This window comes from Monodelphis domestica, chromosome 1, assembly GCF_027887165.1.
Source record: "Monodelphis domestica isolate mMonDom1 chromosome 1, mMonDom1.pri, whole genome shotgun sequence".
Classification (NCBI taxonomy): domain Eukaryota; kingdom Metazoa; phylum Chordata; class Mammalia; order Didelphimorphia; family Didelphidae; genus Monodelphis; species Monodelphis domestica.
Genome location: NC_077227.1, coordinates 342,051,842 through 342,078,706, shown reverse-complemented (window position 1 = coordinate 342,078,706; position 26,865 = coordinate 342,051,842). Strand labels below are relative to the sequence as shown.

Here is a 26,865-nt window from a genome sequence, read left to right as displayed (position 1 = left end):
GTCTCTTTTACCCTCTAAAATCATGCTATTTCAGACAAGTGAGAGGTTTTCCTTCCCCTTCATTACATTTCTAAAAAATCATTAATATTTGGTTAGGTGATAAAATAGTTTTTGGGCCAGGAGTCAGGAACACCTGAGTTTAAAATCTTACCTTTGTAGTTCACTGGTTATATGATCCATGGCAAGTCACTTAACTTCAGCCTGCCTCAGTTTCTTCTGCTGTAAAATGGGAGTAACTGCACCTACCTCCTTGCGGTATTTTGAGGTTCAAAGAAGGGTTTTATGCAGCATTTTGCCAACCTTAAAGTGTTTGCAAATGCTAGTTATTATTACTAGGAAACCAAATCCTTTATTTATGATCCTTCAGAGTTGTCCTACCTATTCAAGGGTCAGTTTAAGCTTATCCACAGACTCTACCGACATGAGGTACATCATTGCATATATTAATGGCATCTCACTGATGCCTCATGGTGTGGAGGTAACTGCAAACTTTCCAGTACTCAAAACTAGAAAACTCTACTAAGTCCAGAAATGGATTGTTATTTAAGGACCAATCATATCAGCGAAGGGCAGAGAAGCTTGTCACTAGAGGATGGGCCAGAAGGTGATGCATTTTTTTAGTCAACAACTCATTAGAAATGATTAACTGTGTGAAAGAGCTATTTGGATCAGTAGAAAGAACATACACAATGATGCAATCCTATATTCTTTAGGTACTGAAGTATCTTTCATTCTTCATTTGTGAGTGGCAAGAGTCTCACATGTGATCCAGGGCAAGGATAAGAGGCTCATAAGGGTATCAAAGTTCTGATTGTGGCCTTACTAACTCCGTACCAATGAAATGAACTCTGATTCATCTCAAAGAATACAAACAAGCTCCCTTTCAGCATTAAAGATGACAAAATTGAAACCATCTCTCTTCTCAAGTGTTTGCATTCTATTGATGGGACACAACATGTACAGAGTGAAGTGTCTTGTTAGTTGTTCTTTATGTTTGATATTCTATTTCCCAATTCAAAATATTTGTACAGGCTTACCTTTTGCCCTCTTTGCTCATCTTTGTCTCTAAGAATTCCCAGTTTCCTTCAAGGCTCAGGTTAGGTATCACTTCCTATTATGACAGAAAATGTTGTCCACCACCAGAGAAAGAACCGATAGTCTGAATATATATTTTTTTACTTTATTTTTTGTTTTGGTTGTGTTTCCTTTTGCAATGTGGCTAATATAGAAACATGTTTTGCATAACTTTAAGTGTATAATCTATATCAGATTGCTTGCCCTTTATGGAAGGGGGAGGAAGAGAATTTGAAACTCAAAAAATTTTAAAACAAATGTTTAAAAAAATTTCATTTACATGTAATTGAGAGGGGGAAAAGATATATCACTTCTTACAAGAGGCCCCTTCTTGATCCCTTCTCATATTAAAACTTTCCCCCTATTTACTGTGTATCAATGCCATATTGAGGTGTGTAAATTTAGGCTGTTGGTTCTAGAGTCAGAGGAACACAAGTTCTCAATTTCTCCCCTGACACTATGTGTGCCAGTCACTTAATCTTAGTATAAAAGAGGGAGTTGAATTAGATGAACTCTAGGTTTTTGTTCTAGTTCTAGATCTAAGATTCTGTGTTATATCCTCCATGAATATGTCAAATCTTTGTTTTTTTTAAATTTGTAGTTAATCTACCCACAAGCAACTTCTATTTGTACCACTAGTGCCTAGCATGTGGTCTTGCAAAGAGTTGATGCTTAATAGATGCTTGAAGAATTAAACTGAATTATTAAGAGTGCCACAGATAGATAGATATATATATGGCAATTATAAGATAAAAAGAGATAGCACTGTATGGGCCAAGCAGGCCTTAAGCTGAGTGATGGAGGTATGAAGCCAAAAATGAAACTGTTTCTACCCTTAAGGAGTTCATATTCTCTTGGGGGCAGATGACATGCACACATCCATACATATAAACAAAATCATTCTGGGAAGGATTCAGGAGCATTTGAGTTGAGCTTTGACAGAAATGGAATTCTAAGTGGGAGTGAGAAGGGAATATATTCTAGAAATGGGGAGAGCTTCAGAAATTTTAATGCTGTGAGCACCACATCCCATGCCAACAATGCGTGGCAGATGAATTTAATAGAAAGAAGTTAAAAAGAAGTCAATGCTGCTTGTTTTTGTAGGACCCATGCAGGACAGAAGACCCAATTTTGTTTGGAGATACATTTGCTCCCCACAGAAATTACTATCTGCTTTCTTCATAGGTCATGGTATCTTTGAGTTGGAAAAAATCTTAGAGACTGTTGAACTGTCTCATTTTACAGATGACTGAAAAGGCCCAAAGAGGTTAAGTCAATTGCCCACGGTCTTATAAATTCCTAACAAGGAGTTATAAAAAAGTGATCAGAGGTATTTTAATTTTAGCACAATTTTTCATGATTTTTATTTATCTGGATTGCACATTCATTCAGCCGCACAAGAAATCTTGAAAGACTGTGAACAAAAATGCATTTCCAAAATGAAAACTTGATTTCCTTCAGTACTTAATATCCACAAACATACATATGTTTTGGTCAGAGATCTCAAAAGAACAGGGCATTTTAGAATTTGAAATCTTCACAAAAAGATGAGAATGTCAAGGCTTACAAAAACTGATGAAATTCAGGAAAAAAACATGCCCCAAACTTTAGAATAATCTGAGATCGTTAAGATATAGTTTTTGGGGAGCTGTTTTTCCCTTCACAAAATGTGGCCCACTTTTTTGAAATGTGGCTTTGTTGATGGGTTGGTAAGTGTTTGAATGTATTCTGTATTCCATTTGAATGCATGGAAATGAAGGGTTAGTTAAATAATAACATAAGAGTTTTAGAGAGAGGTAATATTTTTTGCTCTGGGCTTAGCGTCTCATCAGGGAGCAGCATGACAGAGGAGAGGGAACTGGACTAGAAGCCAAGAGGGTTAGTTGTGTATCCCCCTGGGGAAGTTTTTTAATTTCTTGGTGCTTCCATTTCCTCTTCAGCAAAATGGTGGAGGAAGGAGGTTAGATTTAATGTTCTTCCTATCTGTCTGTCATGGAAATCCAGTGATGCAGATTGACAATCCATCTGTAACTTCTAGAGAATTGTGTGAGGCCACGAAAGATTATTTGATTGTACTTTTCTGATCCAGTCAGTCATGCTGGGCTAAACAGCCGGTATGTGTCAGAAGTTGGACTGGTCTTCCTGACTCTAAGGAAGGCCTTCTCTCCGCTTTATGCCAGGTTGTTCCTCATCTTTAGAGTATGAGAACAACAACAACAAAATGGTATGTGTAAGGGGATGGGCAAAGGGGAGGAATCCTGTTTTCCATGTGAGATTTTCATTATGCTGAATAGTGAACCTTTGTTTGTAAACACCCTCATCTCCCATCTTTTTCTCCCCCTGAGTTCTTACTGACAGACATCTGGCATGGGAAAGAAACCCTGCTGACTCATGAAGTGTGGGTCAAATAGAGCAGTTTTTCCATTAAAAAAAAAAGAAGAACCACTAAAAAGCAAACACATGAAGATTTGAGTGGTCATCAGGCAGGAATCTGGAGCCTTAACCAAGTGAAAAGCTATCAAGTTCCTGATTGTTGAGTGAGGCTTTGGCTGGAACAGGGAAAACTAACACAGAGCCAGTCAGAAAAAAAAAAGACATTTCTCACAATAACAACACTCTCCAAAGACACATAGTGAGTGCAGCTCAGAATTACTTGGTAGAATAGGGGCTGAGGCAACTCCCAGGATGTGTGTGGAGGCCAGGCTGCCTTGTGTAGCCTGGAATAGGGGTGGTGTCTAGGAAAGAAATGCAAAGCCATGAAATGAGCATCAATGAACAGGACTGAATAACTGCTGGAATGAAAAAAGTCAAACAAGGAAACCTGAAAGATGGTGGCCAGAAACGCCTGTTTCCAATGCAAAAATTTGATTTCCTTGAGTTGGTTATGTTTATTAGGAGTTTCTCCCAATTCTGAGATGTGTTGGCTTAGAGAATTCGGTGTCACCAACATTTTAAGGAGAAGATCAAGGTAGAGAAAACATCCCCCCCCTTAAATCTCAGTGTTGCCAGAAATACAGTTTAAGAGAGACAGAATAAAACCGTTAACTTTCCACCTGGGTGTAATTGCTTCAGCAATTCACAGGCCAGTTTTGGGAACCGGACTTGTCAATCTCAGCATTATCACTATTGATCAACGTTTGTCTGTTTACTGTAATTCTATTATTCATTTGCTTTTAAAAACCAGGAGCATCTTGGGAAGTTGGACACTGTCCTTTACAGTCCCAAGGTCATATAGCAGTTCTAGCAGTTCCAAAGGTTCCCTCTTCAACTGCTCCTCATGTTTTCTGGTTGCTATTTAGCAACTGAGGCTGCAGTAGACTGAAAAGGAGGAGTAAAAAAAAATAAATAAACTTTTCTGGCAAGGAAATAAGACTGAGGCAGGACTAAGGTAACAGCAGAGGGTGAGAAGCTATTTTTATCTTATGTCCTCTCTGATAATCAGCTATTGAAAATTGCCTCTACTGGTGATGTAAGCACAGAGCACTGGGAAGCTGTAGGGAACTAATAGAGATTTTCACATCTACAGAGAGTTCTCCACCCCCTCCCCTTGGGCAATAATTTCTCTTCATTACATTATGAGCAAACAAACATGCCCTATGAGTTGACTGGTGCTATAAGAGGCACAAACTCTCAAGACTGGAACAGCCATACAAGGAGTTTAACACTGAAATAAAAGAAAATTTAAAACAAAAATCAATGTGGTACTTATTAATTTCAAAATTGTGATGGCAGAGTACTGTAAGAAAGCACGGATGATAAGATAAGAGCTGAAGGGAACTACTTTCTTGATTTATTTACCAGTGTGGTACAGTGGGAAAATAGGGGAATTTGGAATCAGAGGACAGAGGACCCTGGGTTCAAAAGCCAGCTCTCAGATCTTGGGCAAGCCCATTAATGCCTATGAGCCTCAGGCTCCTCATCTGTACCATTTCCCCTGTAAATTCTGAGCCTATGAGCCTCCTTAGGATGGTATCAAGCTAATTTTTATACTTTTAGATCATTCAGGCCCAAGGGCGGCATGGCTTTCTTCTCCCATCTGACTCCTAAATCTACTATTGTGTGACTTGACTTGACCTGGGAGGGGCTTTATAGGAGCTGGCACAATCAATAGAAAGCCTATGTATTCATATTTTGGGGGCATTTGGGCATCTTTTTAAAACTATGCCCCTATCTCTTCATGCTTGCTAGGAATTCTTCCTGTAAAATTCACAAGTAGATAGCAGACACACTTTATTTTTATTAACAAACTTATGAGGAAGGGAAGAAGCAACTCTCTTAAATATTTCTTATTTTTAATAACACCTATTGTTTTAAAATCATTTTCATTTCTGAATATCTTCTTTTTTCCAGTAAGCCATTTCTCATAGCAAATATTTTATTTTTATCTTTATAATCCTTACCTTATGTTTTGAATTAATACTGTGTATTAATTAGTTCTAAGGCAGAACTGTGGGAAGGACTAGGCAATGGGGGTTAAGTGACTTGCCCAGGATCACACAGCTAGGAAATGTCTGAGGCCATATTTGAACCCAGGGCTTCTCAATCTGCTGGACCACCCAGCTTCCCCCTCTCATAGCAAATATAAAAAAACAAAGAGAAAACAAATTTAACAGAACCAACCAATCAATATACTGGCCCTGACTGAAAGGTATATACAAAATTCCACACCCAAAGTTCCCTACCTCTTTAAAGTTATATATGTTTTCTTAACTCTTGGGAACAGCTCTTTTTAAAGGTCTGCCCTTCAAGTTTAGAAGCTTCTACTTTCTTTCCTAACATAATTAAGCCAAGACCCTTCAAAACACAAAAAGTGAACAGTAGCATAATTGCAGGCTTGTCATTGTGCAAAATGAGAAACAGGAGAAATTTCCTTGTTTTGATCTCTAATTCAAAACTTCTGATTATAGATACTGCTTGTACATGAAGGGTTTTATGATGTGTCTATGCTGACAGGCTGTTGACCTCAAATTCTTGGAAGATGCTATCTTAAGATTCCTTTATTCAAAAAAGGAAGAATTCCTACATGCTGACCAGAGACTAGGACTGAGATCATTGGATTAGAGCTGCAAGTTAGAAGGCCCTTTGAGGGAGTCATTTAGCCCAATTCCCTCATTTTACAGATAATGGAAATGAAGCCCAAGATGACACCTTGCAAGTAATCTGTGTAACCTGATTTGTCTTCAAAGAGAAAAACAAAGTCTCAGCATGCCACTCCCCAAAATGTGAAAATTCTGGTAAAACCAAGCTACATCAGAGACTAAGGAATGGTTATTAGCCTTTAAAAAAAAATTTCCCACCAAGACTTCAGAAGTACCAGGTGACAAAGGGGACATCAGACTCTCCTCATCAAATTTTATGTAGACTTCTCCAGAGGTTTAAATAAAGGAGAAGCCTGATTAATCCTTCAAAGGAGTCAGAAGAGTTCCAAAAACAGAAACAATTTTTATTTGAATCAAGCCTTGTTTATCCACTGAATTCCCGAGGCCGCTCTGCAACAGCTCACTGGCCACTGAGATGTGAGGGGATGTTGGGCTTTGGCAGGCCCTTCAGGAATTTGGCAGGCTTATCAGTTAGGTCACCAGAAATGACTTGAAAATGCGTGTGTGTGTGTGTGTGTGTGTGTGTGTGTGTGTGTGTGTGTGTGTGTGTGTGTGTGTGTGTGTTTGGAGGAGTTGGGGGAGGATGATTATACTGTTGTTTATGGGCAGTTGGTTCCTGGGGTGGTGTCTCTTAAGGAAAGACAAAAAAGAATCATGATTTAGAGATAGAAATAAAAGCCTGGGTTGGTCTCAGCATAGGGATTTTTTCTCCCTTTAAATTCATTCATTTAACATTCAACTCAACAGGCATTTTTTAAAAAGCCCCTAGTCAGTGCCAAAAGCTATGCTAGAGGATAATGAGACGAAAGTCCCTAACCTCAAGGAGTTTTCATTTCACTGGGAGGAAACAAGGTGTATACCTAAAACTAAACATGAACTACAAAGTAACTTTGGAGGATGAGAGAAGAGGGCATAATTCAGATGTTCCTTTACCAAAAAAATCTTCTCCTTCCTATTGAATTCAGCAATGATCTGGTCAAATCATGCCTATTTAAGGGCAAATGAATCTCCAAGAGGTAAAGGCAACTGGCCTGAGATGATCCAGTTAACAAGTAGTGATTCTAGGACTTGAACCTGAGAGTCTACTGACAGCAGGTCCCACAACACTTTTTGGGAGGCATTATCACACTGTGTAAACACAATCTCAAGTTTAAAAAAATATTTCTTTGTCCTATGGTTTGTTCAAATGACAAATTGTTAATCTCTCTTGGCCTCAGTTTCCTCATCTGAAAACTAGTGGAGGAGATTGGGCTATATGACCTCTAAAGTCCATTCCAGTACTAATCTGTATCTAAAAGGGAGTGGTCAAGGGCTTGATGACAACTAGAAAAATGGTAGCAATATTTCATATGATTATATTTTAAAATTAATTTTTAATTAGTAAAATTTTATTTTTTCTCCCTTTTGCTATCAAACTGCCATGCCTCCCTGACCGGAAAAAAAGAAAAATCAAACCCTTGTAACAAATATACATAATGAAGCAAAAAAAAGTCCCTGCATCAACTATATCAAAAAATATATGTCTCATTCTTCAGCCTGGGTACATCGCTACTCTAGCAAGATATGGGTTGCATATTTTACTGGTCATCTGGAATCATGGTTAATCATTATGTTAATCAGAAATCTCATTTCTTTCAAAGTCGTACATCTATACAACCGACATTTATTATATTTTCCTTTCTTTCCTCTGCATCATTTCATGTGAATTTTCCCAGATTCCTCTGAAATCAGCCCTCTCGCCATTTTTGTAGTACAATATTATTCATATACTATAATTTGTTCAGCCATTTCCAATATGCTGAACAGCCTCTTATTTTTTAGTTCTTTGCTACTACAAAAAAAAGAGCTGTTTATAAACATGAAGTACATCATATAATTGTTTTCATCTTTATAGCAAACAAGTACAAGACACACTACCCTGCCCTTGAAGATAGGCTGGCCCCATTTTCTCTGGAATCTGAAAAAAAGGCTAACAGGCGCACAGAGGACAGGTCAATTGTCTAAGTTTATCAGCACCGGTGCTAGGATTACAGGGAAGGATATCCTCTTGTTTTTGGTACCAAAGTTTGGGTCATCTACCATTTTACCTCAGTCATTGGTGATGAAACTTTGTTTGTTTCTTAATGTTTTAGAGACATTTACCTTAAAATGAGATTCTGAAAGTCATAAAACAACTTTCCACCTGTCTTATCTTCTATCAAAACCTCTGCTTGTTTTTTGTCCACTACATGTCAGATTTATTTCCACTCCTACATTTTTGCTCCAATGGCAATCTCTATCTGGGATGCCCTCTATTTTTGATTTGTCAAGGCTTAGCTTACTTTATCCACAAAATCACTATGGTTTCCTACAGATCCAGATCCAATTGAGACTTGCGAAAGTATCCAGTCCATAACCCCTCATTTGGAGAGAAAATTGAAGATTTGAAAAGGATTCACAAAGTCAGTTAGGTTTCCAAAGATCAAATAGGTAGCAAGCAGCACAGCCTCTAATTAGTAAACACTGATCTCTCATTTCTCTGAATTCTAAGAGCATTAAAATCAATACTATTCTATATACTTCATGATACAGGCTGCTTGTACTGTTTTCACGTGAATATACTTTGCCTTCTCATCAATACTGTTAGCAAGGACCATGCCTAATAATAATAATAATAGCTAACATTTATATAGCATCATGTGCCAGGCATTGTGCTAATAAGCATTTTACAATAATGATGACAACTGACATTTATAAAGTGCTTATTATGTGCCAGATACTGTTCTAAAATTTTTACAACAAAAATAATAATAGCTAACATTATATAGTGCTTACTATGTGCTAGGCTTTCTGCTAAGAATTTTACAATAATAATAATTTTAATATTAATAATAACAACAAGAGTGGCAGTTAACATTTATATAGCACTTACAATGCACAGCAGTTAATTAAACAATTACAGTCTCCACTTGATCCTCACAATGCCCCTGGGAGACAGGTGCTATTATTATCCCAAACAGAAGTTAAGTGGCTTGCTCTGAGTCAGGCATCTAAGTGCCAGAGGTCAGATTTAAACTTAGTTCTTCCTAACTCTTGGCCAGGTCCCCTATCCAGCACACCACCTAGCTGCTCCAGATAGCTCTGCTCTCCTCTAGAGAAGAAGAAATTATAATAATAATTCATATTTATTCCAAGTTTTAAGCTTTCCAAGATAATCTCCACACATCATCTCTTTTTGATTCTCTCTACAATGCTGAGGTAGATGACATTATGTCTCCCCCTTTTTTTTAAACCCTTACCTTCCATCTTGGAGTCAATACTGTGTATTGGCTCCAAGGCAGAAGAGTGGAAAGGGCTAGGCAATGGGGGTCAAGTGACTTGCCCAGGGTCACACAGCTAGGAAGTGTCTGAGGCCACATTTGAACCCAGGACCTCCTGTCTCTAGGCCAGCCTCTCAATCTGCTGAGCCACCCAGCTGCCTCCTCCCCATTTTAAAGATGAAAAAAAAAAATCAGTTTCAGAGAAGTCAAGTAACTTGCCTAGAGTCACAGCATTAGCAAATACTTGACACTGGAAATGGACCCAGACCTTCCATTATATGGTCCATTCTGGGCATATAAAAGGTATGTAGTAATGATTAGATGACTTGATTTTAAAATGATATATAACGACATTATCTTACATCTCCAGAATGGCATTTGAATTGTTGTTTGGCTATCAACCTTTCCTAGGGAGCCTGTTGAGCCTCTGTTAAATAACTTTGGCCTGGCAGTACCTCCCTGGCAAGGCTCTGAACTGAAGCCCGCTTTTACCTTTCACACTTGATTTAGTGCCAAGACCATCTAAGCCACAGGAACAAGATCACCTTCAGGGTATCAGAGAGGTTTCCTGCTGTCGTGGAAAAAGCCACTGCCCCGTGTGCCCGAGGTACCTAAGCCCTGATGGTAGGCAAATGAAATTTTTCGGTTCTCATTGCTGGGTGCCTGCTGATGCCCCACTGGTCTCCCCAGGCCCTACAGTGACCTTCTTTTTCTGATGGAAGGAGACAAAAGGAAAGAAAAGATAGAGACATCCTGTTTTCTTTAAAATCTAATTCTACTCCTTTTCATGATCAACTGGCTTTACTTCTTCTCTGGAAAAAAAAAGTCAAGCAGGCTGAAAGAAGTTATTTTGGCCCTTTAAAAAAATTTTATTTAATTGATTAATATTAAGATGGCCTTTCTTAATCTAAATGGATGACTGCGTCTTGGAAGTAGTGATGTGAAGGCAGTGAAGGGCAAATGAGAGAGCACTGGTCTTATGGTCAGAAGATCTCAAGAAGCCCCAGAACCAATTCTTACTAGATTTTAGGCAAATCCTTTACATTTTCTCTGCCTCAATTTCCTCAGCTGAAAAACTGAGGTAATCATGTTTGCCCATTTCACTGGGTTATCATAAAGAAAGTGCTTTGTAAAATGTGTTGTGCTATGTAAATGTGAGCTATTTTGGTTAATTTTGTTCTTACTAACAAAACATTTCAACAGAAATCATGAGAGTGGATAACATAAGTATCTCGAAAAAGGGCTGAAAGCAAGTGGTCAAGAGGCTGAGTCATACCTATCTACAAAACTTTCCGTGCAGAGTTTCGTGCAAAACATACAAATGAAAGTGAGTCTACATGAACACAGTGCCTCCACTAATATGTGGTATCTTATTTCTTGGGCCTTAGACTTCTCACTTATTTCAGGACAAGTCAAGTCTTTATTTACTCTAAATGATCATCCCAATCTATTGCCTATTCAGCAGATCACAAGCAAAGAAAGGTATGAGGGCAAATGAGGGAAAGATACTTGTGGTGGTCTCAACACCATTCACGTACGTATCCCTCCCTGGGAGTTTGGCTTCACATCTGAAAATGGAAGAAATTGTGCCATTATCCTAATGTGAGAAGTAAATAAGAAAAATGCTTAGACTTGCATGCTGATCTAGAGATTTGGCAGGGAACAATGCTCTAGAATTATCATTCTTTTGTCATCCAGAGCAGGTTTTCTATATCTGGCAGATTTTTACTTGATTTAACTTAGTGAATATAAGCCCAATGAGGGCAGGGATAGGGTGGGTTTTTATTTTAGAGGGGCAGTCTTTTAACCTTGACCTCTAACACAGTACCTTGCCAAAGGAGATGCTTGTTGGAAGGGGCAGTAAAGTGGCTCAGTGGTTACAGAGCCAAGTCTGGCAATGGAGATCAAATCTGGCATCAGACAATTCCTAGCTGTGTGATGCTAGGCAAATCACTTAACCCTCATTGCCTAGTCCTTACCACTCTTCTGCCTTAGTATTGATTCTGAGACGGATGGTAAGAGTTTAAATAAAATTTAAAAAATGGATTGGACTGGACTTGGATGGTATGAAATTAGGGAGAAACAACTCTGTCCACACACTTCCCAACTGCTGACAAAGAAAATGAATGGAACTAATTCTCAGCTCTGGCCTTCCACTGAGATAGGTAAAATGTATCTAGTACTTTAAAGTTTACAAAATGCATTGCATACTGGTTTCATGTGAGCCTCCCCAAAAAGCCAAAAAACAACTCTGAGAGGTAAAAACAGTTATTATCTTTCTCCTTTTACAGATGAGGCAACTGAGATGCAAGACATTACCATGCTCATATTGCTGGTATAAGAGACCAGGTCTGGACCTAGGCTTCCTGATTCTTTAGTTCAGAACTGTACCCACCCATGATGACAGGTCTTGACTTTTCTATGGTAGGCAGGTAAGATTTGGTTAGCCCACAGAAACCTGATAGGGATATCCCTCCTGAGGCTAGCAATGGAGACTCCAATGTGGTTGGAACACTGCAGTATATGGAAAAATGGAGTTGGAAAACACAAAGAAAGCCAAGTCACTCCCTTCTACCCCCCCCTCCATGTTTTATGAAATTCAAGCCACACAGTGTAACACACACAACCCAGGATTCCCTTCCCATTCATCCCCATAAAAACCTTCAGAAATGTTTAAAAACCACTGTCCCTGTCCTCCACCGAGCCGGCAACGCTGCTTCTTTGTACACATTGTACTCAACAGAATACTCAGAGGGCACGCTGCTCCCTGCAACCACAGGCAAAGATTAAAGCCTATTAGTCGGTACTGACTGGACCAAATCAGGGGATATTAGGCAAAATGGATTGGGAATTCAGCCTCTAACTGAGCAACAAACAGCTATCAATGGCTAGGCACAAAAGAGTAAACACAGAAGAGAAATACAGAACCATTTCAGTGTTACATATCCCCCTTACACACACACACACACACACACACACACACACACACACACACACACACGCACACGCAGAATTTTGAGTTACTTGTAAAAATTCTAGCTGTGGAGAAATAGAAGAGCCTCACTGTCTAGACATGAATGAGGTTAAATAGAAGGAACTTCATTCTACCCATTGGGAATATCTGCATACAATTTGCCACATTAAAATCTTCCCAAGTCAAGAATGAAGATGCTCCTTTGACAGAAATTAGTGGGAGCACACAGAGCTATCACAAAATAAAAATTGATTGTTTTCTATCGAAATTAATTCAGAATAAATATAAATACATTGGCATCATGACAGCCCCTCTAAGTGAATTTCTAAATCACTTTCCCCTCACCATTCCCTCACAGTACCTCCCAGGAAGAAGATGATTTGAGCTCAATTTATGTTACCGACTCACCCTCATGCTATCGATTTATACACAATGCTGGAGCTTGGAAAAGGCTGGCAAATTTGGTTTCTCCTCCCTCATTCACTTCACCAGGATTCCTCATGTTCTATGAGTGGAGTTCTCTGAAGCAACTTAGCATGCCTGCGACTGAATTTTGCTACCTTCTTAACAAGGTTAGGAGAACAAAGCAAATTTGAGTTTTCTCTAGTCTTTAGAAAAATGTCATCTGAGAGTTTAGTCCTCAGCTTCCCTTCTTCATGCAAGGACTTGATTTATGGTGTGGTCTGTAGGAATCGGCTAAGACTTGTGGAGTGGGGCTCACAAAGAGGGGGAGAGTTTTCTGGCCCCAATTGCATGGAGCTGTGTGGTCTCCATGGGGCATCTGAGCAAGTCCTGGAGTTGGCTGCTTTCTCTGTGGGCACACAAACTCCCCAGGACCTAAGCAGGGAGGTATTTCCTTTTTGATTGCCAAGCCACTGGTGTGAGACCTCTGGTATCCTGAGGTGTGAGGAGGTGGAGAGAAAGTGACCACTTGGAGGTTTCTCCCTTGGGACTGGAAACAGAGATGACTCTGAAATTTCTCAGTGTCATGGGGGAAGGGGGGTGTGAAACAACACGAAGCAAAGGGGACATAGACATATAAACCGGCTGCACTCACTTCACTCTTGTAACACTAGAAAGAAATCATTTTCTTTGCCAGATGCCTGGACTGATTGAAGCCATTCTTAGAGGCATCTCTGCAGGACCCTGTTAGTACAAGCCTAGTAAATAAAACATCACTGGCGGCAAGAAGCAGTAGCATGTTGAGAATACAAATTCAAGCTTTAAAAATGGAAAATGTTGATGGTAAAGGCCACAAAGCTGTTCTGAAAAAAAATATTTAAGTTATTTCACAAGATAGATACTGGGAGAAGGGTGCCAGAGTAATAGATTCGGGGTGGGAGAGACATAAAGTGGTGAGTACCATACTTACAGTGAACTGGGCCTAGTGGGTTTCATCACTTCCAGCTCAGGGTCACTTGAATTCACACTGGGCTGCAGAGGGCTGTTGGAATTAAGGATGCTGTTGGCATTTGAAGAGACAACAGATTCCAGACTGGAGTTGATGAGGCTGTTTCTTTGTTCTTCTGTAAGGAAGTATAAACTCACAGTTAGTTTGTGGTGTTAAATTTTAGAAAAGATACATAAAAAAATGAGCAACAGGATTTGAGGGGCTCTCTTTGTTTTCATGGATTCTAAAAACTGAAAAGGAAAAAAGTCAAGAGAGAGAAAGAGAAAAAGAGTGTGTGTAAGACAGAAAAAGAAAGGGAGGCTGAGGGAGGGAGAGAGAAAGGGGGGAGAAAGAGAGAGACTGAGGGAGACAGGGAGGGAGGGGGAGAGAGAGAGAAAGAAAGAGAGACAGAGACAGAGAGAGAAACAGAGAGACAGAGACAGAGAGACGGGGGGGGGAGAGAGAGGGAGGGAGAGAGAGAGAGAGAGAGAGAGAGAGAGAGAGAGAGAGAGAGAGAGAGAGAGAGAGATTTCTTTAGCAGTTCAGTGAAGAAAGCCGACTTGAATTTAGGTCTTCCTGATTGTAGGGCAGCACTCTTATCTACAACCCCACCTATATATACTTCAGCAGTTCTGCCTTGCTCAGATCACATCTGGAATACTGTGTTCTGTGTGTCATACCTGCATAGGCTCTCTGCCTTAAATGTTCCTCTGAGCACCTCTTACCTGAAGTCCTATTGCACTCAGCATTGGACACTGAATCCCTTTCCCCTATCATTCTTTTCTTTTCTGTTTCTCTAAAGCACTTCATTTAATTGTGGCTTATAATAGCTTGGAAAAGTAGAATGAAATTTGCTATAGGGCAATCTGTATATATGTAAAATATATAAAATAAACCTGAGTCCCAAGAAGTCTACTGGTCTCCAAGAAAAGGGACCTCTCAGGAAAATGACTGAGTTTATAGAATTAAATACAGCTTATAGAGCCTGGCTTGTTTTTATGGGGGCCTCTGATTTTTAACTCCTGATGAGGAAACTCTATCAATGTGTAAATCAGCAACTGCCTTGAAGTTTCTGGTCTAGACTGAGAGCGTTAACTGGGGCTTATGAAATAACTTATATATACTATGAAATCACTATTATACACCGAGTCTTACATTTATAGATGTCTGAGAAAGGACTTGAACTTAGGTCTGACTACTAAAAGTTCCCTAACCATTAGATCATGCTCATCTCTATTTTCTTTGTGTCTTCTAAAAACTGAGAAAATAATTTAAAGAATAAAGCAAACATGATTGCTTGAGAATGACATAGTTAGGCATGGGAGCACAAGTCTATAGTCCCTACTTCTGGGGAGGCTGAGGATGAGACCAAGGTGGGTAGATCTCTTGAGCTCTAGAGTTCTGAGCTACAGTTGGGCTCTTGGTCATCCACACTAAGCAGTATTAATAGGGAGGATCAGTCGGCTCAGTCGGCTAGGTGGACAGCATGGTGACATTGTGCGAGAGAGCTGGGCTCAAGAAAGGAGGGCCTATGGGTTCAATCTGGTTTGTGGGTCCTTAGGCGAGCCCCTAAACCCTGCCTTGGTTTTTTCATCTGTAAAATGGGCTGGACAAGGAAATGACAAACCACCCCCCCGTCTTTGCCAAGAAAACCCCAAATGGGGCCACAAAGAGTCAGACACAACTAAAACAAATAAGTAACACCACCAATCTTTAAAAATTGAGTCATTCATTATTTAGAAAATTCAAATTCATTTAACTTTTGTGTAATTATCTGAAGAAGCTGTCAGGTAAACACCTTACACAAAGTCTAGTCTAGCAGAGTGCCTGATCATTCCCCACTGAACAATTTTGTTACTCTTTCAGAGTCCTGTTCTATCCCTAAAATTATTTGTATTGACCCAATGTCATTGGAAAGGGAGCAATGAGGCCAATATCTGTTTCTATTGTGGATTCAAAATCATATTTTTGACCCTGGTCCTTTTTTCAATGAAAGGGGGAAAGGTGCCAGGATGCTAGACCCTTATATGAGTCATGCCCACTGAAAAAAATTCCTAAGAAAATGTTACTAATAAACATATTTATATGGCATTAAGTGTTTTGCCTATGTCATCTTATTTAAGACTTAGAGCACCCTTTGGAGATTATTATTATGCTTCTTCAATAAGTTTTCCATATTCCAAATCTAACCCTCAATCAACTCTGCCATATTGCCTCTGCCATCACTTCATAGTGAAATAGCAGTATAGAATTTCTGACTACCAAAGAAGACATAGGCCTTTCCCCATCTCCCCCTCTTTAAGACCTGGACAAAGACCTAGTGAAAGACCCTTAAGAACCATAGACTTGCCAATTAATTCAATCGAACAAAGATTAAGTGCCTACTAAGTACAAAGATGGATATGAATATAAAAATCAAACAATCCTTGCCCTAAAGAAGATTATAAGAAGGCCAAAAATTTTATATTCAGGAAAACCCAAAATTTTTACCCTAGATAAAACCTTATATTAAGTAAAATCCTGAAATTTAGAAACATTCAGCAAGCACTCATTTAGGAGTCTAAGTCCCAGAAGGGAGAATCAATAACGTACCAGAAACCACAAAAGTTATGTTAAGCCAAGATGTAGGAGGAGCAACGAGGGTCATTTATTATACAATATGGGATGTTGCTACTGTAGAAGGCAAACAACTCTAAAATTATATAATTAGGGGTTCACAAAGGGAATGAATGTGCCACTTATCAGTATGAATCAGTCTGAGTAAAGTTTTCCTTTGCACAAAGTAGTCAAACTGAGAACAATAAAATATCCCCTAAGAAGTTCAAGACTTAAAAAAGATCATCTGAGTATGAAGTAAGCATTTTATTTGAGTAGACCAGAGACATTTGGGGCTTCATATTGGGGTAGGTGTATGTGGGGAGAATATCTCCTCCCTGAGTCCATGTTTTTTCCACTTTCCCAAGTGCCAGATGCCTACAGGGATTCAAATTCTACTTCTCCAGAGATAGGATGAGTCGACTTTCCAAGCAACAAATTTCACAGACCAAACCCAGTACAAGGTCCCTATCTTCCTTCACAGATCATTTCTCTTCATCCATAGAAGCTATTAATTAGTAAAGTACTCTCCCACCAGCAAAGCAAAGCCTCTTACCTTTTCCAATCCTTCTACCCCACTCCCCAATGTTTCTTTCTGAGAACACAAGTGGTACCTTTTTGCACATCATGTTTCTCAGTATCCCTTTCCTCCTACCTCTCCTTTCATATATCCCCTATGTTGTAATAGTCCCACAAAAACAAAACAAAACAAAAAATACATTTATTTACCGATAGGCAGGATGTTGCCAGATTCTGTCCAAAATGCCCAATGCCCAACTCTTCACTGTGCCCCTACCAGATTTCTGCCTTCACCCTTGTCTGTGTACATTTGGAAAGTTTCTTACTGGTCCCTATGCTGTTAGTGTCCTTGGTTGCTGCAACCTCCTATACTTCTATTGTATGAAATGTTCAAGAAGCAAATAATCTCTGCAATTCTGGTTTTCCTTATTAAAATGTTTCAAATATCTATGAATGAATATCCATTTTTTCCCCTCTATGTATGGTTAAGCTAAGATTTACAGGGCAGGTCATCCTGGGGCTCATCCTGCTCTTCAGAGCATTCCCTCTTCCTTTTATTTAATGGGTGTGGAATAGTCTTGTATTATTCAAATGCCCTTTTCTTTGTATTTAGAGATCTTTCTCCAGATGGTTGGTTGTTTTTTAAATGAATTGCTAAATTTAATCACTATGTTTCTTGGAGTTTGCAGCCTGGGGTTTTTTCCAAGGTGATCTGTGAATTCTTTCCATTGGAATTCCATTTTCTATGATCAGAATTTCTGGACAGTTCTATTATTTCCTTCATTATGATTTTAAGGGTTTTTTTGTCCTATTGTGTTCTTCCAAGATACTTAGGTTGCCTCTGAACATCCCGTCTTTCAGATCTGTATGTTTTGTTTGCAAAATTAATGAACAAAATTCTTTTGAAGTTATTGATTGTTTGCTTTCCTTCTAGATTGTCACAATATGTTGCTCTTGCTTTTATTTTTTTGGTGAGGCTTATCATTGCAAATTCAAGTTTTTCAATTTTGCCTATTATTTTTGTTGTGCAAGTCATAACTTCTGCTATCACAATTTCCATTTCTCTTTGAACCATTCAGGAATAGTGTGTGTTGGTTCCATGTTCTCCTTAAATTCCATAAGCCATCTTATCCATAAGATCCATCTTATCAAATGGATCACTTTTCTTAGTTATTGCAGTATTTATTCATAGATACCCAAAATCATTTACTAGATCTGGAGTTCATATTTCTTATATCATTATGGTTTTCCCTATTGATTTATTTGCTTCTGTTCAAAGTCTTTTTTCTTCTGGAGATCTTCAGTAATTTCAGTCTTTTTTCCCTTCCCCCCTCCTGATTTTCCCCTATTCACTTTCTGACTGATGATAGTTTCCTTGGGGGTTGGATCTCAAGGCATCCGGGATTTTTTTCACTGGGCAATTCATAGTTCCCCAACCCAGGTTGCTGCCTGTGGTGACTTTGGATTGGTGAAAAATGGCCCCATTTAGATACCATGCTCTTTCCCTCAGACTTAGTAAAGGGCATGCAACACAATCCCCACACTGTGCCCTTTCTGGCTCCCTTTGTTCTTACTTCTCTGGTCTGAGACCAACAGTTTAGTGAGCTGCTGTGTTGGTGCCTTGGGGTTGATCACCCTTTTATGAGTAGTTCCAAGTTTTGCAGCACTGGTACAATGGGGTTGTAGCACCTGGCAGGCTTTTACTCCTGAAGACTCTGGCCACGCTGGTTGTCTAAGACTGCCTAGGCCTGTGTTGGCAAAACTATGGCACATTTTTGTTGTGCCAGATGGGTCTGCTCCCTTTCCCCTTTCCATCATGCCTGAGGACGTTTCTCCCATCATCCGCCCCATTTGCCCAGCAGTACAATGGGAGTGCTTCCTCCCTCCTTGGTCTGGGGTTAGGTGGGGGGCTCACATGTGGTGTGAGGGCAGTTTGGTCTCTCAGTCTCTAAAAGGTTTGCCATCACTGGTCTAGGGTGTCTTCTATGCTTGGAATACTCTCTCTCCTCATTGCTACCTCCAGATTTTTCTAGCAGTTCCTTCACTTCTCAGCTCAAATTCTACTTTCTTTTAGAATTCTTCCCTGGCCTTCCTGAATTGTAATGCCTTTCTTCTATTTATTATATCCAATCTATCTTGTCCAAAATTAGGTACACATAAGTTTTAACAGTGTCTCCCCTATTCAACTCTGGGCTACCTGAGAGCAGAGGCCAGTCTTTTCTTTGTATTCTCAAGGCTTAGTACACTGCAGAGTAGGCACTTGATGAATAATTAATGTCTAAATTAGTCTTACTTCCCCAGTGTATATAAAATATAATTTGATTGTGTGATTTTGATCAAAGAGAAGAGAAGAAGACTAAGTTGGCAGAAGAAAATATATATGATAGAAATGAAATAGGGAAAAGGAAACAGGTTGGACCTGTAATGATAAGGAACTCCTAGATGAGGAAATTCTATCAGTGCAGGTCAACCCATCACTCCCTCTGCAATTTGTAGTTTTTAGAGAACTGTCCAGGGCAATGAGAGGTTAAGGGACTCCCTCAGAGTCACACAGCCAGTATGTGTCAGAGGTGGGCCTTTCAGGTCAGTTTTCTACTTTGCCACATTGCCTCTCAGGGAAAAGAAAAGGACAGAAAAATGAGGACTCAGACTTCGCCTCCCAGGGTTAGGAAAATAAGAATAAAGCAGCCATTGTTTAGAATCCCAGCAGAGCTTAAAGGTTTGTAGTTTCATGTTTGCTTTGCTAGTAGTCCCTTTATTTGGATGACACAGGGATTTTGTTCTTTTTGTTTTAGAATTCTTTTTGAAGAATTCCTTGACTTTTTTTTTTTTTGGCCTATAAGCAAAATTACAAACGTGAAGCATAATATAAAATACCCAGAATGGAGGACAATATCTGTATATGGAGAAGACAAGCTAGCAAAACATTCATGGCAAGAACTCATCATTTTCCAGCCAATGAAGTGAGGGCCAACTAACTGGCAAACTTTTGATTAGAATTTCACTTGGTGGTGAATGACATGCAAATCTTCCAGACACCAAGGGAGTAAAGGGAGCCAGCTGAAAATAACTTGGAATTCAAGAGAAGTAGACTCAGAATTACTAAGGGAAGGAGGATTTGAGGTGAGATGCCTACATATGATCCACATTTTGAGTTAGTTTTGAGTGGGGGGTCTAAGTTCATCTATCTAGGATAGTTCCCTGATGCAAACTCCTACCAGGTAGCTCCTATATAAAGACCTTCAGGTTTAAGAAAGTTGCCTGAGGGCACTGAGAGATTAAGTAATTTATCTTGGATCACATAGCTTGGAGGCGGAAGAAGGGCCTTTTTGACTTCAAGGCCAACTTTCTATCCACTACACCATCGTCTATTGCCTTACATATACATGCTAGGCTCCTACTATTTACTGAACTGAATAAATGCTAAAGTACTAAAATTCTTATTGGTGGATGATTGCGAAGACAGTGGAAGGTTTAGGGTTTAGGGAGAGAATAAAAATGATGCCAAATCAAACATTTTGATAGATCAAACTATCTCAGAAAAAAACAACCCACAACGCGAAACAACAATGACAAACTTAGATTACACTTAGAATGAATTCTAAAACAAGAAAAATCCGAGGGGGAAAAAGTCATCCAGGAAAGTCGCTGAAATAAGACGGCAAAATCCTGGCCAAGCAGGCAAATCTGCATGCACCCACAGGCAAAAGACCGGAAGCAGATTAGACACCATCAAAAAATGTTAACCTGATCTGCTCCCATCTCCCTCCCCAAAGAAAAACCCCAAACAAAACAAAATGAAAAACCCAATCAGCAACAACAACAAAAAACCCTACCCTTGCTAGTGGGTTCAGGGTGCCATGCCAGACTTGTTCAGACTGCGGATGACTCATTCCAACTCTGACACTGGCATCAAGCTGTGTGGGAAGGGCTGGTGAAAAGCTACTAACTAGAGGGGAAAAAAATTATGGGCTAATGGGCATTCTAAAAACATTTTAACTGAAGGGCAAACGGATGAGATCACAGAGACTGCTAAAGGGTGTTAAAGTAACAGAACATCAATGAGGAAGTACATTCCTAGATCCGTCATGGAGAATGCAAATGCCTGCCTCTTCCCTACATTTCTGCCAATGTCTCTCTCCTTCATGACATCGGCAGCAAACACAAATCTAGAAATAGGAACATAAGGGAAGAAAGAAAAAGTGGGCATCGACTCCCTGAAAAGGGTATCCTCAATTGTTTCTCCTTGTAGGGAATAGTCACCCTGGGTCCTTGGAGGCTGCACCAATGAGTCTTACACTTTAGCAATTCTTCCTAGCATGGAGAGGGTCTGATTACTGACCTGGTGACAGGCTCTACATCTGTTACCTGAGAAGGAGCTTTTCTAAGTTGGGTGATGCTCATCCCCAGAAGGGCGGTCAAAAGGCAATGAATTTTTCCTGCTTTATTACGTGGCATCATATGGTATTACGTTTCCATGCCCACAATAGTCTAGCCAAATTGGCCTTCCTAATATTGCTCACACATAACCCTGCATCTCTGGTCTGAGTGTATTAGCAGTGTCTGTCTGCCTCTGCCTCTCATTGCTGGAATGCCATCCCCCTCCCACTTCTGTCTGTCAGTCTCTTTGGCATTAGTCAAGGTTCAGCTCATACCATCTTCTACATGAAGCCTTTATGGAGATCCCTCCCAACCTCCACTGCAGCTGCTAATTCCTTCCCCTCTGAATCACCTTGTATCTACTTTATATCTACCTATATATACATGTACACTCTGTCTCTCCTGTAAATTCCTTGGGGGCAGAGAATCTTTTCCTTTCTGCTCTTGTAGCTTAGAGCCTGGCACACAGGAGGTATTTAAATAGCTTCTTGTTGATTAATTTGGTCACAGCATTTCCTGAAACTAATCACAGAGGCACGGAGGAGTGCTGATCTACGTAGAAGGAGGAATATGGGGGGGGGGGGAGAGGGGGGACATAACTCATAGATTCCTGACGTGCTGAAGGAAGTATGTAAGGATAATACATGTATATATCACATGGACCCTAAGTGTGACATACTGGATATGTGTCCTAGCTAAGCAATGAATGTAAACTTCCAGGAGGCAGAGCTATTCTGCAAGGTGTCCTAGTCAGAATACCTAAAAACTGAAGGAATGCCATCAATTAGAGAATGGCTAAACAATTGTGGCATATGATTGTGATGGAATACAATTTTTTATTTTAAAATTTAAAATTTTTTCCTGGGAGTATATATATTTATTTTCTAGGAATAGTATTATTTTTTAACTTGATTTTTTATTTTATTTTTTTCTGGGATTATATATATATATATATTCCCCCCCCCCCAAGGAATACTGTTGTTTTTTATTTGAATAAAAAAAACTTTTCTGGGATTTTATATATATACACATATGTCTATATATATGTATATATATATATTTTCTAGGAATACTATTGTTTTTATTTGAATTTTTTTAATTTTATTTTTTCTGGGATTATATATATTTTTTCCTAGGAATACTATTTTTTTAAATTTGAATTAAAAAAATTTTTTTCTGGGTTATATTATTAAGCAAAACATATTTCCATATTATTCATTTTTGTAAGTGAATAATCTTATGAAACTAAAACCCCAGATAAACATGTGATAAATCATATGTTTTCATCTACATTCCTACTTCAACAGTTATTTCTCTGGAGGTGGATAGCATTCTTTATCTAGGAAAGAACCTAGGAATTGTCCTGGATCATTGTATTGTTGTTAGTAGCAAAGTCTACCACATTTGATCGTTTGATAATATTTTAGTTATTGTGTTTAAAGTTTTCCTGGTTCTGCTTATTTCACTCTGCATCAGTTCATGTAGGTCTTTCCAGCTCTTTCTGAAACCATTCTCTTCATCATTCCTTATAGCACAATAGTGATAGAATACTATTGTGCTGTAAAATGATAAATGGATTAATTATCATGTTTTTTAGAAAAACATGGTAAGAGTGAAATAAGAAGAACCAAAAGAACATTATATAGAGCAACAGAAATATTGTTGGAGATCAACTTGTGTATGTCCACCTCCAGGGAAAGAAATGATAAATAGAAATAAACAAGGCATGGTTTTATATATGTCAATAATATCTTGTCTAATGCGTGGACAGGAAGGAGGGAGTTAACTAGGAATTTTAAAGTAATAAATAAAAAATTAAATAAAAATATATTAGATCCCTAGGACCAACTTTCTCATACATGTTTCTCATACATTGCCAGCATCCAATGAATATTAAACAAAAGGAATGAAAAAAGTATATCTGCAGGTCATTGAAATAATTTTAATTTCATGCTTATAAGCTATGTTTTTCAAAGGGCACTTTTTAGCAACCCTAGATAAAATTTAATAATTAAAAAAAAAAGATGTGACATAGAAGATAAAGACTTTGGAACCAAAAAGAGTTGAGTTCTTCTCTCATCTATGACATGCAAACTGGCTGGGTGACCCCTGGATAAGTCATAACCTCTCAGAGCTCTGGGAAGTTCTCCAAGATTTTAAATTGCAGAGAATGTACTGACTTAAATTTTGTTAAGAGTTTCTTCACCCTCGAGCACCTTATACTAATGATATTACAAATCTAGTCCCTATCCCTAATTGTGATATTAACAGATTTATATGGTGCTTTATAGTTTGCAAAGTACTTTACACATATTATTTCATTTGATTCACACAATAATCCTATCAGGTAGATGTTATTATTATTATTCCTATTTTACAGATAAGGGCACTGAGGCTGAGCAAAGTTCAATGCCTTGTCCAGAGTCTGCTAATAAGTAACTGAGGTGGGATTTGACTCAATTCAACTCTTCCCAACACCAAGTCCAGAGCTCTACCCACTATATTTACAACAAGATCAACCAGTGGATCTGCCTTGTAACCAAAGAATTAGGGGCAAGGTAACATATGCACCTTTCTGCAATTGCCTCATAACATGTGTCTCCACCCACCTTAAGTCAAGGGTCTTTCTTGCGCAAAACAGGAGTGGAAAAAGCATGAATCCACAACTTAATTCACTGCTACTAAATGATGAAAAATACAGAATAATTTCGGTGACATTGTACTTGTTCAGGTGGTTGCCATGGGAATCCAGGAGCTCTCTCACTTTCAATACTTAGGAAGTATCTCCTACTCCCTCTAATGATGCCCATTTTAAATACTACAGAGGACCTCTCTCCTAAATGGGGCTGGGAAAAAAAAATATTACAAGCACAGCCAAGCCAAATCCAAATGTCTTGACAGGCCTGTACATGTCTGAACGCCTAAACAGTGATGAAAGACAAGAAAGGAATAAGATTTTCAGCATCACTTGGAGGTGGAGGGGGAAGGAGGAGAGCCTGATGGATTTCACCGTAGATTTCTGATTCATGGTCGATTTTCACAGTGACAGCCAGGCTTGATCTAGAATGTCTGAGCCAATAAATCAAAAGCCGAGCATCTTTATTAGCCACTTCACAAAACAATGTTAAATCTGAAGGGAGAATGGTAGCAAGGAGAAAGAAAGAGGTCTGCAGAGAAGAGTGTTCTTCAGGCAGGCAGCAGGAAAACAGAAGCAAATACCCCGGGGCTCTCACGAACTCTGGTAGGGAGAGGTGTGCTTTTCCTCCCTTGTTAAAATTTTGCAATAAGGCTGGTAATATATCATACCAACAAGATGTGATGATAATGGCACGGTGGCTTAATGAATTTTGCAATAAAAAAATGATGAATGTACAACAATCTCTAAGTTTACCATCTCTGGGAAACACCCAAGTGCATGGGAAACTTGGAGTAAAAAAAGCTGGAAAACCATGTTTTGGGCCCTTTGCTTCCCACAAACAGCATCCGCCCACATTATCATCAGCATTAAGGTGGATCTGCATTTGTGCTTGCCCTTTCTGAGTTTAATATGGAACTGTAGAATCATGGAATTCGATGTGAGCTAAAAGAGAAGAATCTTAGATATTATGTAATCCATGGATTTGCTCTTTTGGGGGGAGGGGAGTCACAGAAACAAATGGCAATTTGGCAAAGCCTAGGGACTATTTCTCAAAATAATTTTTTAAAAATTCCTAATTAAAAGAAATGGTGATATATATGTATATAGTTTTCTCATCCAAGTTGACTAATCCTCATGGACTACTTCAGCTTAAAAGCCTCTCCATTTTATTGAAATTTTATAATTTCATTGAAAAGTGAATCTGAGAAAGGAAAAAATGACTTGCCTAAGCCTTCAGAACTAGTAAGCAGCAGTACTGGCATTCTGGTCCCAGATTTCGGTTTCTTAGCATTAGAGCATGCTGCCTTCTGATCCTTTGACAAAAATAAATGCTGTTTGGCCTCCATTTTTAGACTGCTATCTTTAGTTAACAAAATTAAATCAATTGGTCTTCATTTGATGTCAAAAGATTTTCTCTGATTATCTTCAGTGATTGGAGGGATTTTCACACTAAACCTACTGGTAATCTCAGAATGACAGTGCTTTTCTTGGCCAAGAGAAAGAACCCAGTGGAAAAGTGTTTCCATTAGAGAATGAGGCAAGTCACTCAGTGACCTCAGTTAGAGCCAACAAGCATGAGACTCATTGACCCCTGCCTGCTAGGTCCAATGTTTAAGGAAAGCTATAGATTGGACAATGATCTCCTCTGCTTCCCATCCTCTGGAGGCTCAGACTGAAAACACACTTTCTTCTGTTTTGAGGCAATCATAAATGAGAATGATCTTGGGAGCACTGCATTTTAAAGTTCATATGTGTGTGTGTGTGTGTGTGTGTGTGTGTGTGTGACACAAGGAACACTGAACAGATGAGTTCGAGGTACTACAGAAATGATGAAATTCAATTCCTCTTCATTTTATAAGAAAACTGATTATCGAAGTTATAAGACTTGTTCATGGGACATAAGAAAGCAAGTCAATGGCAGAACCACTCCAAAATCAGGTTCTGCTCATCCTGCTGCCTCTCTAGCAGTGTGTATTCATTTGTGTGTGTGTGTGTGTGTGTGTGTGTGTGTGTGTGTGTGTGTGTGTGTGTGTGTGTGTGTGTACATGCTACAGGAGTGAATACCAACTCTGGAGAGGAGCTAGAATTTAGGAACCTTTGGCATTGCTCTGTTACATGAAGCATGCACTCAGCTCAGCCAGGTTCTACTTCTAGGAGAAACTGTGACAGACAACTTTCCATCTGGGTATATAAAGTTAATCTTATGGAAAAGAGTGCAGGCTTCTTCACTGTTGCTATCTGAGAACATACAGAAGGATTTCTATTAGCTATCAAATTAAATATATATTCTCTTTCCCCTTCGAGGTCCACTATAGACTGAACTTTCCCTTTTCATCTTGGTTAACTTCATTTCTTATTACAGGCAGTACAAAGTTTATAAGCTACAATTCCCACCCTTAGTCTATTCACTTTTGTGCCATCTTCCAGACCTCTGCTGGCTTAATCTGAAAACAAAGCTCTAGTCAAGTCATTGCCCCACTCAAAAACCTTTACAAGCTCCCTATTCCCTGCATAAAGAATACTGCCCAGATTCTGGCTCTCTATAATTAATCAATATTTTTTTTAAAGCACCTACTAGGTGGTAGGCATTGCGCTGAGTTTAGGAAGCTGACAATTAAAGGTATTTATACATACATATATATATATATATATATATATATATATAGAGAGAGAGAGAGAGAGAGAGAGAGGCATGTGTCTGTGTGTATGCATACATATATCTGTAAATATAAAGTCATATAAAGTCAAATAAATATATATATGTATACACACACACTCTTCCATCCATCCATCCATCCATCCATCTATCCATCCATCTTCACAATATACACCATTAGTCTCTTTTTGTGCGTTATCTCTGTACCACTACCCTTACAAACTGTACCCTTCCACCAAAT

The 26,865-nt window shown here is 39.0% G+C and overlaps 1 protein-coding gene across 4 annotated transcripts in view; it reads right to left on the bottom strand.

Moving 5' to 3' along the window:
* Positions 1 to 26,865, bottom strand: part of ARHGAP26 (Rho GTPase activating protein 26) — a 577,883-nt gene that overhangs the window by 76,652 nt on the left and 474,366 nt on the right. For all 4 annotated transcript variants that reach the window (XM_007473811.3, XM_007473809.3, XM_003339558.4 and 1 more), the window contains exon 20: positions 13,819 to 13,972. In XM_007473811.3, coding sequence (XP_007473873.1) covers positions 13,819 to 13,972 — 154 coding nt within the window. The remainder of the gene's footprint in view (positions 1 to 13,818; positions 13,973 to 26,865) is intronic.